At 51.0% G+C, this 15,810-nt stretch overlaps 1 protein-coding gene across 9 annotated transcripts in view; it reads right to left on the minus strand.

Annotated features, from left to right (window-relative positions):
• Positions 1–7,488: 7,488 nt before the first annotated feature.
• Positions 7,489–15,810, minus strand: part of LOC138726235 (H(+)/Cl(-) exchange transporter 5) — a 48,492-nt gene continuing 40,170 nt past the window's right edge. For 8 of the 9 annotated variants that reach the window (XM_069867807.1, XM_069867803.1, XM_069867806.1 and 5 more), the window contains 3 exons: positions 13,866–14,264; positions 10,438–10,654; positions 7,489–8,748 (listed from right to left, as the gene is read on the minus strand). In XM_069867807.1, the coding sequence (XP_069723908.1) occupies positions 8,658–8,748; positions 10,438–10,654; positions 13,866–14,264 (707 nt within the window). In that variant the 3' untranslated portion in view covers positions 7,489–8,657. The remainder of the gene's footprint in view (positions 8,749–10,437; positions 10,655–13,865; positions 14,265–15,810) is intronic. The other variant, XR_011338396.1, reaches the window with a different exon arrangement.

Genomic DNA, 15,810 nt, shown 5'->3' on the forward strand with positions numbered 1-15,810 from the left:
CTAATCATGGAATGGTTTGGGTTGGAAGGGACCTCAAAGCCCACCCAGTTCCACCCCCTGTCATGGGCAGGGACACCTCCCACTGCATCACAAGCTTTCTGCAAAGGGAATTTCAGCTGAAGGGAGAGATGCGCCTGGGATCAGAGGACTCAGTTTCAAGTTCTGCACTGAGGAGCAAAGGGAGGAGAGACTTTGGAAGGTTTGAGCTCTGGGGAAAGCTTTCCTGCCCTGGTGAGCACGGCCAGCCCTGCCTGCCTCCCAGGGACCACCAGGGCCAGAGTGAGATGGATGCTGGGACAGGACAGCTGCATGTAAAGCATTGAGAAAGGGTGGGTGGATGCAGATGTCGTTGGGTTTGGAGCATCAACACGGTGATCCCCATTGGCTCCATCAGCCCTCTCTTCATGCTCCCTGCCAGCCTCAGAAAGCACCCAGCCCGTGCCTCCCACCTACCAGAGCAAATCCAACCCCTACATCACGGTCATCCCGATGCTGACATTGCCAACCCTTTTCCCATTTCTTGACCCTTCCTACCATTCTTTATCTCCTTCCAAACAATTATATTTCCCCCATCGGTCCTCATTTTGCTATCTCCACCCCCAAACTCAGCAGTCCTGATCCCCCAGCCCCAGGCAATCTCAGCTTTAGCTGCTATCGCCACTCTGCTTTCCCCTTGCAAGTCTTACCCCATAGAGGTCCCCAGTGCTCCCCTCTGTGATCTGAGCAGTTCAGTTGTTTCTCATTTCCCCTGCCTTGGCCACCACAAAATCCAGCTGCATCTTGCCCACGAGCTCCCAGCTTTGATGCTCCTCATGCTGTAATTTGTCACATCCACCGATCTTAAAGGTCCCTTCCATCCCAAAGCATTCTGTGATTCTCCAGACAGATATTTTGTTCACTTGCAGGAAGGATGAGCTGCTGTAGATGAGCATTACCCACCCATGTCCCCATCATCCATGTCCACCTCTTGCTTTGGTTACTCCAAAGAGTAATTGTTATCCATCAGGGCACTCTGACCCCATTAATCTTTCCCAGTTGCTGGAAGGAGACTTATCCTTGAAAAATGTCCTTCCAGGTTGCTGGAAGGAAACTTTATAAGACACATCATAGAATCCTAGAATGGTTTGTGTTGGAAGGGACCTCAAAGCCCATCCAGTTCCAACCCCCCTGCCACAAGAATGGACACCTCCTGCTGGACCAGGAAGCTCAAAGCCCCATCCAATCTGGCCTGGAACACTTCCATATTCTCCATTTAATCCTAGATAACTTAAATTAAAAACCATGACAGGTTTCTGCTAGGGCTTAACTCCTTTCAGAAGTATTTTAAAAGTTTTTCCTGTGCCTCTTGAGGGGCTGAGAGAGATCAAACAGCAAACACAGCAGCACAGACCTGTCAATATTGGCTGCGAGGAAGAATTTGCACACCTGCCGCTCTGGGCTAGTCCAGGTTATTGTGGTTGGAGAGAGATAAGAAGAGCAGGCAGCCAGGAGCAGCTGTGAACCTCGTGCACAACCCCAGGTCCTTCTCTCTTCCCACTGCCACACTGCTGCAGCCCCAAAGTCGTGAAGGGACGAGTGTCCCTCTCTGCTAGAAATCAGAAGTGTGTGGATGAATAAGTGTTAAGAATTGCATTTTCTAGACCCCCTCAGCATCCCCGTTGCTGTCAGAGACCCCTCCACCCCCAGCAGGACGATGCTGAGGATGCAGCAGGTGTGCAGCCGCTCACCCCTTCTCTGGTCCCCAGGCAGGAGAAGACAAACAGCCTCCACCTTGCAGTCAAGGGCGACAGGGAAAGCCTCCTGAGTCCTTCCCAAAGCAGCTCTGTCCCACTGCAGATCCTTTAAGCATTACCGGGGAGCAGCAGGAGTGAGGAGGGGGTTCATAAATTTGTTTGAGTTGGAAGGGACCGTAAAGATCATCAAATTCCAAGCCCTGTGCCATGGGCAGGCTTTCCACAAGAGCTCATCACTGGGAGGTTTGCAGAGGGGTCGGCCTGTTGCCTTTACGATTCCACATCCTACCAAGAGCAGCCCACTCGTCCCGCACACCTCCAAAGCTCAGCACAAGGACGTTCACATGCACCATCTGTCTTTCTTTGGAACTGTCCTACTTATCATAGAATCACTGGGTTGTTAAGGTTGGAAAAGCCCTCTCAGCTCATCCAGTCCAACCGTCAGCCCAACCCTATCGTGCCTGCTAAACCCTGTGCCCAAGTGCCATATCCACACATTTTTTTGACCCCCTCCAGGGATGGAGACTCCCTCACTGCCCGGGGCAGCCTCTGCCAGGGCTTCACCACTCTTTCAGGAAAGAGATTTTCCCTGCTATCCAATCTAAACCTCCCCTGGTGCAACTTGAGGCCATTTCCTCTCGTCCTATCGCTTGTTACCTGGGAGAAGAGACCAGCACCCACCTCACCAGAACCTCCTTTCTGCTGCAGAGAGCGACGAGGTCTCTGCTCAACCTCGTCTCCATGTTAATTTGCTCCTGATGTGTTTCTGTTCCATTTGCACCATTTCCATAGCAAATCTCTTTGTGTCCCTCTGACCCTGACAGTTCAGGTTTGAACCAGGGCTCAGTTAAGCCTATGATTCTGTGATAAGTCAGTAATTAGCTCCAGGAAACACATTTTTTAGTTAGCTCAGCAGGAGGACACTACACTACCACAGCTTCTATGTTTTTCAGTAGCCAAAACAGAAAGAAAGGAGGAGCTGGCATAAAAAGTTAAATACTTTTCAGTTTGCTAAGAATAATTTCAGTACAGGAAATGCAGAATGGAACCGGTTTTTTTTAATATAAGAAAAGGCTTTTAATCACTACATGTCGTTATTAATTGATGGAAGCATGGACCAAAAGGTTTCAAGAATGATACACACGTTCTTTTTCCTTTTCGTGGTAGCCTCTGTCCATCAAATTATTCTTTGTTTGGTTTACAGCAGCTTATATCTGTTTAAGGCAAGGCCTGCAAGGAGTGAAGGGCTCCTGGCTGCACCAGTGGGGACTGGAGGGGGAATGCAGCAAAAGCTGAAACAGAGCAACCCTGAGAGCTGCAGGGAGCTCTGGAAGGGCCTGGGAGGAAACAAAGAAACACTAGGGCGTACTGGAGGAGAAACAGAGGTTCCTGATGGGAGCAGAAGGGAAATGGGGGGGGCTCTGGTTTCATGGAACCAGTCACGAGGACTCTGGGGAGCACTGAAAGCTGAACGATGAGCTGTACTGCAGACTCAGGAGGAAAGAGAGTGCTCCCTGGGGATGGAAGGGGATCCTGGGGAGACCAGAGGCCACAGGGATGCGAGGGGCAGAGGAGGGCAGATGGAAGCAACTGATGGTACACAGGTTAGGGAGAGGTGGCCACCCAGTAGCAAAAGGGAACAACCCGGGGGCCCTGGGACACATGCAGAGGGGACAAAGGGCTGGAGCACCTCCTGTATGAGGAGAGGCTGAGAGAGTTGGGGCTGTTCAGCCTGGAGAAGAGAAGGCTCCGAGGAGACCTTACAGCAGCTTCCAGTAGCTGAAGGGGCTACAAGAAAGCTGGGGAGGGACTGTTTACAAAGGCTTGTAGTGATAGGACGTAGGGCAACGGGTATAAACTGGAGAGGGGCAGATTTAGACTAGACGTAAGGAGGAATTTCTTCACAATGAGAGTGGGGAAGCACTGGAACAGAATGCCCAGAGAAGCTGTGGCTGCCCCATCCCTGGAGATGTTCAAGGCCAGTTTGGATGTGGCCTCAGGCAGCCTGATCCAGTGGGACATGTCCCTGCCCATGGCAGGGGGGTTGGAACTTTAAGGCCCCTTCCAACGCAAACCATTCCATGATTCCATGGCCTGACAGCCCCAGGGTGCACAGTGCCCTCCAACAGCCCTCGCGCAGCTCCTTCCCTCTCTGGGTGCCATCAGATTAGTTGTTTGCCCTCATTCTGTACTCAGCTCAGCTTCCCTCCTGCCTCACCTGCCACCTTCAAGTCACCTCTCCACTTTCCTCCAAGCATCCTCAGCTTCCCTCCTCTCACATCCCCCCGTTCCTCTCTCCACCCTTCTCTCGCACACCGGACACCACATGCTGCAGCTCCTTAAACCCGTTCACAGCCACACAGGCTGGTGAACAGCAGCTCCTGGGCTTCTCTAAAGCAATGGAACCAGCACAGCAGAAGAAACAAAGCCTGCATCACTGCCAGCCCTAAAGCCATGCCGGGATGGCACTTAGCAGTGACCTCTTGGTAGTAACTCCTTGCATCTTCTGCCACCGTGTGGCCTCAGAACAAACGATAACAAGTTGACAGAAATGCAGTGATCTACTGCTCCTCACGTTTATTCCACCTTTGATGGGTAATACAGACTTCTTTAAGTTCATTATTGCTTGGAATACCTCTTTTGTTAAGCTGACCACATAATAAATCATTTCTTTGAAGACTTGCTTTCTTAGTTTAAGACATTTTCCAACACTTTCTGGCGCAGTGGGAGGGATAAGGATGCACTTCGTTATTTACTGGCTGAAAGGACTGAAAAAGCTCCGTTACAAGAATTGATCTGATCTCATTATAGCAAACAGAACCTGTTCCGTAACACGGCACAACCAACACCCATATCGGAGAGACCCAGTTCGGACAGACGGCAACTGCCAAGAAGTTCCTTCCAACAACCTTTTGATGCTCACGAACTGCAAAGGGACAGTTTAGTCCTCTTGGGAGGTGGGGAGAGGTGAAGCACGAGATTTAAACGCAGCTCTCTGCACTCCCCATTCCGTTGTTGGGGTGGCTACATTACTGTGAACAGCAGGTGAGGAATGTGCTTCTTCTACATTCATCATGAGCAGGTTTCCCCAACCACATTACACAATCCCCTCGAGGAGCGTGTCGGCTGGGAGTTGGCTCAGAAGAGGAGTCTGGTGGCTGAAGATCGCAGCCCTTGGCAGCGAGAGGCAGAGCTACAGCGACCGTGTCCCCAGGAGGCACCTATGTCATGACAATCAGTCACCAATGATCTTCGGGCAGCTCTCCCTCGGGCCAGAGCCAGAGCCCGAGCCCGGCACGATCCACCTCAGAGCGGTGGCAGATTCTGTTTATAGCTGGAGCTTCATAGGTGGAGACCCCCTCAGCAGGGGTGGGTAAAGTTCATCCCACTGATTAAGGGAAGGTTTCCACACTACCCAAGCCTTTTCCCTTGTATCCTGAAGGCACAGGGAGGCAAACAGAGCTCAGGAAACCCTTGACATCCTCAAATAATTTGAAAGAGTGCTCCACTGCCCAAAGGTTTCAAATACTGAACAGGTTCCTTTGTTAACTAACACAGAGATCGTTTTCTGTCACCAGCAGCTCCAGGCCACGGCTTCATCCAGAAGCACGTGGTGAAAACAGCCCCAGAGCAGCTGAACTGTTCTGGGTGAGGGACAGTGTACGCAACCGCTGCAGTTTGCTACTTCAACATGATTAACAAAGGTTTGCAAACTCCACATCTAAGTTGTGCTGGCTTAGCTGGCACCTTGGGAGAATCTATAAACAAAACACCAGGTAAAGGATGTAACCGAACGTACACGGACGGCTGCTCGAGGAATCCACTGCCTCAGCCTAGAGGAAAATTCGAGTTCGTGCCCATGCCCGAGGCTGCTGTTCACAGGCCCTGGAGACACCGACAGACACCAGCTCGCCTCAAGCTTGTAGTACCTGCCACCATTGCTCACATTTCACATCCTCACACACCCTCTGATGAGCAGCTCCCTGCCAAGCCTCTGCTCAGAGACTCCTTTAAGCTCCTGGCTGCAGCAGCAGCTCCCTGCAGGCAGGAAATACTGCAAAAGAAAGCGCCAGGTAGCTCAGACCACAAGAAGAGAAGCTTTCAAGAGTGTCTGGGAGATAGGATCTAGGTATTCCGTATGCTGATTAAGCAAGGGCAGCAAGTTTAGCACACGTGCATCCGCGCTGCGCTTGTATCTTGGACACAGGAGCATCCTGCCTGCACAGGAAAGCCAGGACTAAAAGGGACCAGCCCTGTTTTAAGGTCCAGAGGAGTGAACACCGCCAAACATAGGGAAGAATGAAGAATAAACAAATCCTAAAATCCCCTCCTGGGTCTAAAAATCCCAGTGTTCCTAATAATGATAGGATTTTCTTTTCTTCCTTACACCGTGGCCCTTCAGCGTGCCAGGCCTCCCCAGCTCCCAGGAGTGGAAAGGAGCCTCTGTATTCATTCTGGCAGGGGAGAAAAAGCCAGTGGAAAGGTGCTCCAACATAAATTCCTTCTTCAGAAGAGAGGAAAGAACAGGCATAGTAGGAAATCTGTCAGGAAATACTGCAACTGCTGGGCCTTTGCCCTTCATACATGCAGAGTGGAACAGGCAGAAAAAGCACAAATGTTACACTACTACAAGCCAAGGAAACGTGAGAAACACACCCCTCTAACACTCCTTCCCAACAGGCAGATCTTGCTACTCCTCCTTTTCCTTCTAACAGCTTCTTCGGCGGCTCCCTGCAGCAGGATGGTGAGTTCTGTGGTGGGGTGGACATTTTGAGGCAGTGGGGGCTTTCCTGAGCCAGGAAAATCCCAGAAAAATCCAGATGGGAGTGGGGCGGGTGGCACTGGTGCCCTCACAGGCGGCAAAGGCTGGTCCCGTGGGGCCTGATGGGAGGGGGGGGTCCCGGCGGTACTGGGAGAGTTGAACGGTCTCTGGGGAGCACGGCAAAGAGGAGTGGGGCAGTTTGAATCACAGAATCATAGAATCACCAGGTTGGAAGAGACCCCCAGGACCATCAAGTCCAACTGTTCCCATCAATCACTAAACCATGTCCCTCAGCACCTCGTCCACCCATCTTGAAAACCCCTCCAAGGAAGGTGACTCAACCCCTTCCCTGGGCAGCCTCTGCCACTGCCCAATGACCCTTTCCATGAAAAATGTTACGTAATGTCCAGCCTAAAACTGCCCTGTTGGAGCTTGAGGCCATTCCCTCTTGTTCTGTCCCCTGTCACTTGGGAGAAGAGCCCAGCTCCCTCCTCTGCACAACCTCCTTTCAGGTAGTTGTAGAGAGCAATGAGGTCTCCCCTCAGCCTCCTCTTCTCCAGCCTAAACCCCCCCAAAGCTCTCTCAGCCGTTCCTCAGAAGGCCTGTTCTCCAGCCCCCTCACCAGCTTCGTTGCTCTTCTCTGGACCATCAGGAAGCAGGCAGAGACCTCATCCCGTTAGTCATGGCCATTACCCAACAGCTTGGCTCCCTCTGCAGTCTCAGCCGTGAGCTGGAGGTGAGAAGAAGCTCTTCTGCCTCTGCTGAGCCGCAGTCGTGGACAGCAAAATGACATTCATAGAATCATAGAATCACCCGGTTGGAAGAGACCCACCGGATCATCGAGTCCAACCATTCCCATCTATCATTAAACCATGTCCCTCAGCACCTCGTCCACCCGTCCCTTAAACCCCTCCAGGGAAGGTGACTCAACCCCCTCCCTTGGCAGCCAGTACAGTCTGAAACCACAACAAACACCACTGACCTCCGAAAGCATTCGTGTACCTTCAAAATTCCAGTTGTCAGTCACAATTTTATTAACAGGAAAATAATTTGATCAGCTCTGGGACAGGAACCTGAGGAGCACAGAGGTGGAACGAGTCGCTGGGCTGACAGTGGTCAGGAAGGGCTTTATTGCATAGTTGTTGGCCAAAGGAGAGCCGCCGAGCGGTGCCTGTACGCAAAGTGGCAGTGTTGCCAATTCTAGAGCCAGGATCTGGGCCCGAGCTGGGTGCGGAGCTGAGGGGAGGAGCAGGGAACAGCTCACACATCCATGTAAACGTCCTGGGCACGGGGCTCTCCGGCAGGACATCCTCAGCCACCTGCACCAGTTGTGCAATCCATGCTGAAAGCAGTAAAGGTGGGGCAATAACTTAATACTCGGCATTTGCAACGTTAATTACAGGCTCAGGGGAAATCAAGAAGAAATCCTTAGGTACCCACCTAAAAAAGGGATTGAGATGAGAATACGACTGTTAACTCCTCCTCCTCCTCGGGGTTCTCCTGGCAAGGCAGCGTCAGCGGAATTAAATACATTCATGGATGATTAATCAAAATAAGCTTCTTCTCACTGAGAAACTGAGCTCAATTTTAAGGAGATCAGGTCTTGTGGGGGTTTTGTTTGTGGGTTTTTTTTCCTCTTTCAGCACAGCCACCTCAGCCAGCCAACTGTTTGTTAGCCCTCCCCTATTCTGACTTTACAAGGTTCTTATTTTTACCTAATAGGGAACGCAGCACCCCTGAGATTGACCCCTACCTTGCTGCCACCACCTGAACACTGTGTGCAAAATCATCCTTCTTCCAAATTGCTGAAGGTACAGACTTTGTCTTTTCCTTCCCGCATTAGTAACAAGTTCAGATAAAACAAAAAGAGGAGATAAAATTCTCTAGCATTTTGCTTTTACTCCTTCATGGAATCTTTCCAACGCAACTTCACAAAAGCAACATAAAGTCTGTTTTTTCTTCTCAAAAGAAGATCTTGTTCCGCAGATCACGTAGTGCAATTGGTATTCTGGTAGAAAAAAAAAAATTATCTTCTTCGGCTCCATGGAAGAAAAACACTGAAAACAGTTCCATGGTCTCCATAAAAATAGGAAAGTATCTCCAGGATCATCTATAATAAAGTTTCTGTTGTGTTGAACACACAATAGCTACTAGTCTGGGTTTTAATTGAAGAGGATTGAATCCGGGTCCTGGTTTGCCAGCTGTGCAATGTGCTTTAATACATCCTTCTTGGTGATGATCCCCAGGAGCTTCCTGAAAAATGAAAACATATTTTCAGTGCATTGAGATCCACGGGAAGACCCTCGCTCTCCGAGTTTCATATATGGCAATTGTAACAGAAGCTGTTTTTGAATGACAGTGCTGACCCTCCACACAGACTCCATCACAGAATCCTTAAGGCTGGAAAATCCCCTCAGCTCGTCCAGTGCCCCCGTCAGCCCAACTCCACCGTGCCTGCTAACCCACGTCCCGAAAAAGAACCCGCTCACAGTAAAAACTGGGAGGTGGTTATAACCAAGCAACAGATATTAATAATTATGGACACCACCTTCTCCAAAAAGGCTGAACTGAACGCCAAGTGCTGCGCTGCCATTCCTGGTACTCTTGGGAGCCGTGCTGCCAGGAAGATGCAGAGCAGCACCAGGGACCAGGGATGGAGGCAGGCTGACTGTCACAGGATCATGGAATAGTTTGGGTTGGAAGGGACCTTAAAGCCCATCCAGTTCCAACTCCTTTGCCATGGGCAGGGACACCTCCCACTGGATCAGGGGCTCCAAGCCCCATCCAAACTGGCCTTGAACCCCTCCAGGGATGGGGCAGCCACCCCTGCTCTGGGCAACCTGGGCCAGGGCCTCCCCACCCTCACAGCAAAACATTTCTTTTAAGATCTCATCTAAATCTCCCCTCTTCCAGCTCAAAACTGTTCTCCCTTGTCCTGTCCCTGCCCTCCTTGCTTAAGAGCCCCTCCCCGGCTTTCCTGGAGCCCCTTTCAGTACTAGAAGCTGCTCTAAGGTCTCCCCACAGCCTTCTCTTCTCCAGGCTGAACAACCCCAACTCTCTCAGCCTGCCCTCGTACGGAAGGTGCTCCAGCTCTTGCATCACCTCCGTGGCCTCCTCTGGCCTCACTCCAACAGCTCCCTGTCCTTCCTGTGCTGAGGACTCCAGAACTGGACACAGGGCTCCAGGTTTGGTCTCACCAGAGCGGAGCAGAGGGGCAGAATCCCCTCCCTTCCTGCTGCTTGGGATGCAGCCCAGGACATGGGTGGTTTCTGGGTTGTGAGAGCATGTTGCTGGCTCCTGTTGAGCTTCTCCTCCCCCAGCATCCCAAGTCCTACTCCTCAGGGCTGTTCCCAATCGATTCTCTGCCCAGCTTGGATTTGTGCTTGGGGTTGTCCCAACCCAGGTGCACTTGGCCTTGCTGAACCTCACGAGGGTGGCCCAGCCCCACCTCTCCCGCTTGTCCGGGTCCTTCTGTCATGGAGGGAGGGTGCTGAGCCGCATGCTGCCTGTCCGGAACCGACTGCATCAGCTGGTCCCAGCAGGGAACAGTGAGAGAATTCCTGCTGGGACCATGCTTCAGGGAATAGACTGCTTTGTTTCTGTCTTTGCCCTCATTCCTTACCACCTCACCAAATATCTTGTTTCCGGTCAATACCAAATTTTAGCAGCTGCCTGAGAGACACAGAGACACAAGAAGAGGCTGGGAACCCTTCCCACCACTTTGAGAGGCTCCTTACCATACAGAGCCATGTCTGCACCTCACAGGCTTGGTGCTGCTGCTTCAACAGAAAGAGAGGGGCTTCCTAATGGCTTTTTTTTTTTTTTTTTGCAGTAGCCGCTGCTGCTCATGCTCTGCACATCAGTGACCTTCGCTCACTGGAAACAGAGGAGGGGTTGACTCAGGCAGTGCTGGGACCTCGGGTTCCCCTGCAGTGTTCTTACCCGTTGTGAGTCACCAGGCACTGGCGCAATCCCAGCTTGCGGAAGATATCGATGACGATTTCCATGGGGGTTTGGTCTGTCACTGTGAAAGGACTGAGGTCCAGGATGCTCCTGAGTTTCAGCATAGAGGGGGAGCTCGGAGGCAGTGGAGGAGAGTGGTCAGTGAAATAAATAACTGAGGTGCTCACAATCCCATCCTGCTTCTTCCGGGCATTTTCTGAAAGAAGAAACAGTTGATTAAATCTCATCCCTCCTCTCCTTTTTCCAGCTGAAGAGCATACCAGTACATAAATATTCTTTTCTCTCTCTGCCCACACTGGGATGGCCTTAATGGTCCATTCCTTCCCTTCATCTGAGCTGTTTCTACAGGCAACCGATGACCCAACGAGGGTGTGACGCCGTCTAAGAACCACATCACAACCTCTAAGGGCTCCAGAGTTTCACCCCTGCGGGAAATCAACTCTCATCTAATGGCAAAGTTGCCACACATCTCAGCATCTTGCTGTGGTCACACAAATGCAAATTCTAGAGGCCTTTAATTTCTTGTTTTAAAAGTACAAAGCATTTTGTCTACCTTTTTTATCAGCTGTTGATTTGGGTCCCATGCAAAGTAGCTAAAGAAGTATTTTTAAGCAGCTACCCTGCTGGCTCAGTGTCCGCACCTGTGACCAGGGTCAAGAATAGAATCATGGAATGGTTTAAGTTGGAAAGGACCTTAAAGATCATCCAGTTCAAACACCCTGCCATGGGCAGGGACACCTCCCACTGGATCAGGGGCTCCAAGCCCCATCCAACCTGGCCTTGAACCCCTCCAGGGATGGGGCAGCCACCACTGCTCTGGGCAACCTGGGCAAAGGCCTCCCCACCCTCATTGGGAAGAAATTCCCTCTAATGTCTAGTTTAAATTTTCCCCTCTGCAATTTAAAGCCACTCCCCCTTGTTCTATCACTCTATGACTTTGTAAAAAGTCCCTCCCGAGCTTTCACACAGCCCCTTTCAGCACTGGAAGCTGCTCTAAGGTCTCCCCACAGCCTTCTCGTCTCCAGGCTGAGCAACTCCAACTCTCTCAGCCTGTCCTCGTACAGGAGGTTCTCCAGCCCTGGGATGATATGATCACAGATAACAAGTTAAGGACTTGCCATCGCACAGATATGTACAATCAGGGCATCACAGCCCTCTGCTGCCACACCACTGCTTCCATTTGGGATTTACACTGGGAAGGGGCCAGCCTGGCAGCCCAAACACCAGACTGAACACTGGGAGCTGGTTTTCACAAGCTAAATCCCGCTCTGTGGCCCACACCAGCATGTTACTGGGCACATACAGGGGTAAAAAAGGACTCCGTATGAGTCCCTGGGGATTCCAAGGGAAACAAATGCAAGAATTGGTATTCATACCACAAAGCTGCCTTTCAGAAGGAAGGTAACGCACGTAATTATGTGATAAAAATGCTTTTTCTTTATTTTGTTCCATGTTGTCTTAAGGATTTGGCCAGATACTTACCAGAATAAGAACAACATTCCTGTGCTCCGGAACACTGCACTGCACACCCTAGAGCTGAAAAACTTACCTTAAAAGGGAGAGGGAACACACAGGGTTGATGCCCCATCCCTGGAGGGGTTCAAGGCCAGGCTGGATGGGGCTTGGAGCCCCTGATCCAGTGGGAGGTGTCCCTGCCCATGGCAGGGGGTGGAATTGGATGGGCTTTAAGGTCCCTTCCAACTCAAACCATTCTATGAGTCACATCTGCAGGTTAAGGATAAAAACTGCACTCACTCTGCCACTGGGCCATGTTAGCTCAGGACCAAGCCTCCACACGACCCCTACAGGAAGGCATCCAGCTTGGGCTGGGACAGCGTATTCAACCCCACAACTCCACGCTGGAGGACACACCACAGAGCTCATGCATCTTCAGTCCTGCACGATCACACTGTTCCCACCATCACGTCCTGCTTTTGCCCAAGGCAAGTGCCACTTTGCTCCCTTGCGCCAGCCCCCATGTGCCCCCTCTGAGAGCCAGAGCTGGGGACTGACCTGCAGGACACTAACTGAGCAGGGAGGGGAGATGGGTTCCTGGCTGGATCAGTTTTCCTCCAACTAACCATGGGGCTTGCTTGAATTCTGCTGGGAGCCAGAGTTAGGAAGTGTGTGAGTAACTCCAGCTCGCCTAAGCTTAGTGCAGGTGCTTGGAGCCTGAGCTACAGCTGGACACAAACCACATGGACTCAACTTCTATGAGTGTGAGGCTTGGAGTCCCAACCTTAACTCCAGCGGAGACGCTGTTTTTGAGGACATGGATGCTCACGTACCTCTCAACCCTGCCACAAGGACTTCTCCTGCTTCATCAAGAGAAGACGTAGTGCCTTGCCCAAACCAGGAGACAACATGAGCAGAACTTCCACTCAGGTCTTATGGTGGGAAACAGCATTTGCAGGTTTCTAAGAAACCAGAAAGCAAGAGGAACCTAAACTTGCCCTAAATGGTAAAGGACAATGTTGTTTCCAAAGGAGTTCAACTCACATCACCAACAGAAACTGCAGCAGAGTGCTGCCAGGACAACGTTTACCAAGCCCTGCCAGCACTGCACACCACTGGCCGCACCTCCCCCAACGCACAAGTGGAACAAGTGAGAGACCAGGCTGACTTGCAGTGGTGAGGAGAGGTGGTAGACCTTAACATCAGCATTGATATTTCATAGAATCATGGAATCACCAGGTTGGAAAAGACCCAACGGATCATCAAGTCCAACTATCCCCATCAATCACTAAACCATGTCCCTCAGCGCTTTGACCATGCATCCCTTAAACCCCTCCAGGGAAGGTGACTCAACATCCTCCCTGGGCAGCCTCTGCCACTGCCCAATGACCCTTTCCGGGAAAATATTTTTCCTAATGTCCAGCCTGAACCTCCCCTGGTGGAGCTTGAGGCCATTCCCTCTTGTCCTGTCCCCTGTCCCTTGGGAGAAGAGGCCAGCACCCTCCTCTCCACAACCTCCTTTCGGGTAGTTGTGGAGAGCAATGAGGTCTCCCCTCAATGTGATATTTATTGCTTTGACAGCACCACCTCAGAAGCGATCAGCAATTCTCTACACGGGCCTACCAGCCATTGGTCCTTGATGAAATAAAATAAGGTTTGTGACATGAACAGCTAAGAGAGCTTCCCATGTCTAGACACAAAGCTAGGAAAACTTAGTTCTGGCTAGCAGGAAGCCTCATGCTTTGCAACCGTGCCCTAAGGTTTATGAATTCAGCAGAGCCAGGCTAATTGAACGGGGCAAGCCACACCACGGGGCAAGCCACACCACCCTACACAGACTCCATGCTGCTCAGGGATGGAGGTGCAGGCCACCACCGCTACTGGGTGTTTAAAGTCATCAAGTAAATTACAGCTGGTGGCATCACTTATCTATGGAGCATCTTGCCTCTTACCAATTGAAATGATGAGGTCTCTTCTGAGGACGAATCCCACAAGCCGCTGGGACTCCCGTGACACCACCACTGGGTAGCCACTGTACGTGGTTTCGTTGATGATGGTCTCAACATCTTCTACGGTCATGCTGTCCTGCGTGATGACAGTCAGAGGAGGATCGTTCCTCCGCGGCCTCATTACGTCCATCGCAAGCGTCTTGTGTGAGAACTCTTCCTTGGCTTCCAAGAAAGGGTATCCATTCAGGCGAATATGGGCGTCGTAAATGCCTTCTCGCCCAATGGCATCAGCCACCCACTTGCTGGTCATGGCTGCTGCCATCAGAGGAACAATGTATTCCAGTCCACCGGTGAGCTCAAACATAATGACCACCAGGGACACAGTCATTCGGGTCACCCCACCTGCAAAGAGAACACAGGAGAGGTGAACAGGCAGTTTTGGGAGTTTCCAGGCATGAGAGCTGTTCCTAGGTTTGCTACACCTGTCCTCCTCCGATGCCTCTACTCCTACTTTCTGCTCAGCATCACAGTGGAAGCCGAACACCAGCAGAACACAGTACCAAAACCATCCATCCCTTCCAGAACATGGTGCCACAGGCTGGCTTAGAAAGGTTGGCTACACAGAATCATAGAATGTCCTGAGTTGGAAGGGACCCACCAAGGACCATCGAGTCCAACTCCTGTCCCTGCACAGGACATCCCAACATTCACACCGTGGGGCTGAGGGACTTGGCCAGATGCTTCTGGAATATTGTCAGGCTCGGTGCCATGACTGCTTCCCTGGGGCTCCACTACCCTCTGGGGGAAGAACCTGTTCTCGATGTCTGACCAACCGTTCCTTCAAAACCTTCCTACCACTCCCTAAGGTACTGTCATGGGTGGCCACAGAAAAGAGCTCAATGCCTGCTCCTTCTCCTCCCCTGGTGATGAAGCTACAGAGTGTGATGAGGTCTCCCCTCAGTCTCCTCCAGGCTGAACAGACCAAATGATTTTAGGTTTTGAGGGGTCTTTCCGTGAGCACCAAAGCAACCTTAAAAGACGGCAAACTTTCTCTCGTGCTCCTTCACTGCAAAACAGTGGCCATGCCAGAGAAGGGCCTCATGCACACCTCCGTCAGCAGGTTAATGAAACATAACTTCTGACAGGCTTCACACAAAAAGCAAGCATCAACTGACATCCTCCGTTTCCCAACAGCAAGGCCTTCCCACCACTCCCCTTCTCCTTCCGCTGTCGGTCAGACACTTCCACTGCTCTCCTTCATACTCGCATAGGTTTTCAATGCCAAAATAGTCAAGGCATTTCAAGAGAAAACCAGATGAGTCTTTTGGAATATCGACATCATATTGTTATAACAGCATTTTCCCTTGGCATTTTTTGATATTGCTTTGGGGTTTCAAGTCCTAAAGCTACTGCTAAAGATGTTCAAACAGTTCTGCTCCAATAACCACCTCCTGAAGGGGCACACACTATTCAGTGCTGTCCAGTGGCAAAGAGAACTATTAATGAAGTGGAACTGTTTCGACTTTTCATCATTACATGCCCTTTAAAAAGAGCACAGACAAGTTTCCATAGAATCATGGAACGGTTTGGGTCAGAATGGGCCTCAAAGCCCATCCAGTTCCACCCCCTGCCATGGGCAGGACACCTCCCACTGCATCAGGGGCTCAAACCCCATCCAGCCTGGCCTTGAACACCTCCAGTTTTGATACCTCAGAGTTTCTTCAGGTCCAATAAAGCAGTCTCTTAAGAGTTAAAGGTATTATTCCATGGAGGAGAGGATTGGGAATTACATTGAAAGTGAAGCCGAGTCATGTGCTCTCAATCTCTCAAAATCAGCCAAGTGGAAGAAGCAACAGAGCACTTGAAAGAAGAGTTGCATCATGAGATTTAAGGCCATAGCAGGAAGTAAAAGGAATTAAAACTCCACAGGAAAATCTAAAAAGTCCCT

This window comes from Phaenicophaeus curvirostris, chromosome 13 (assembly GCF_032191515.1).
Source record: "Phaenicophaeus curvirostris isolate KB17595 chromosome 13, BPBGC_Pcur_1.0, whole genome shotgun sequence".
Taxonomy (NCBI): Eukaryota; Metazoa; Chordata; class Aves; order Cuculiformes; family Cuculidae; genus Phaenicophaeus; species Phaenicophaeus curvirostris.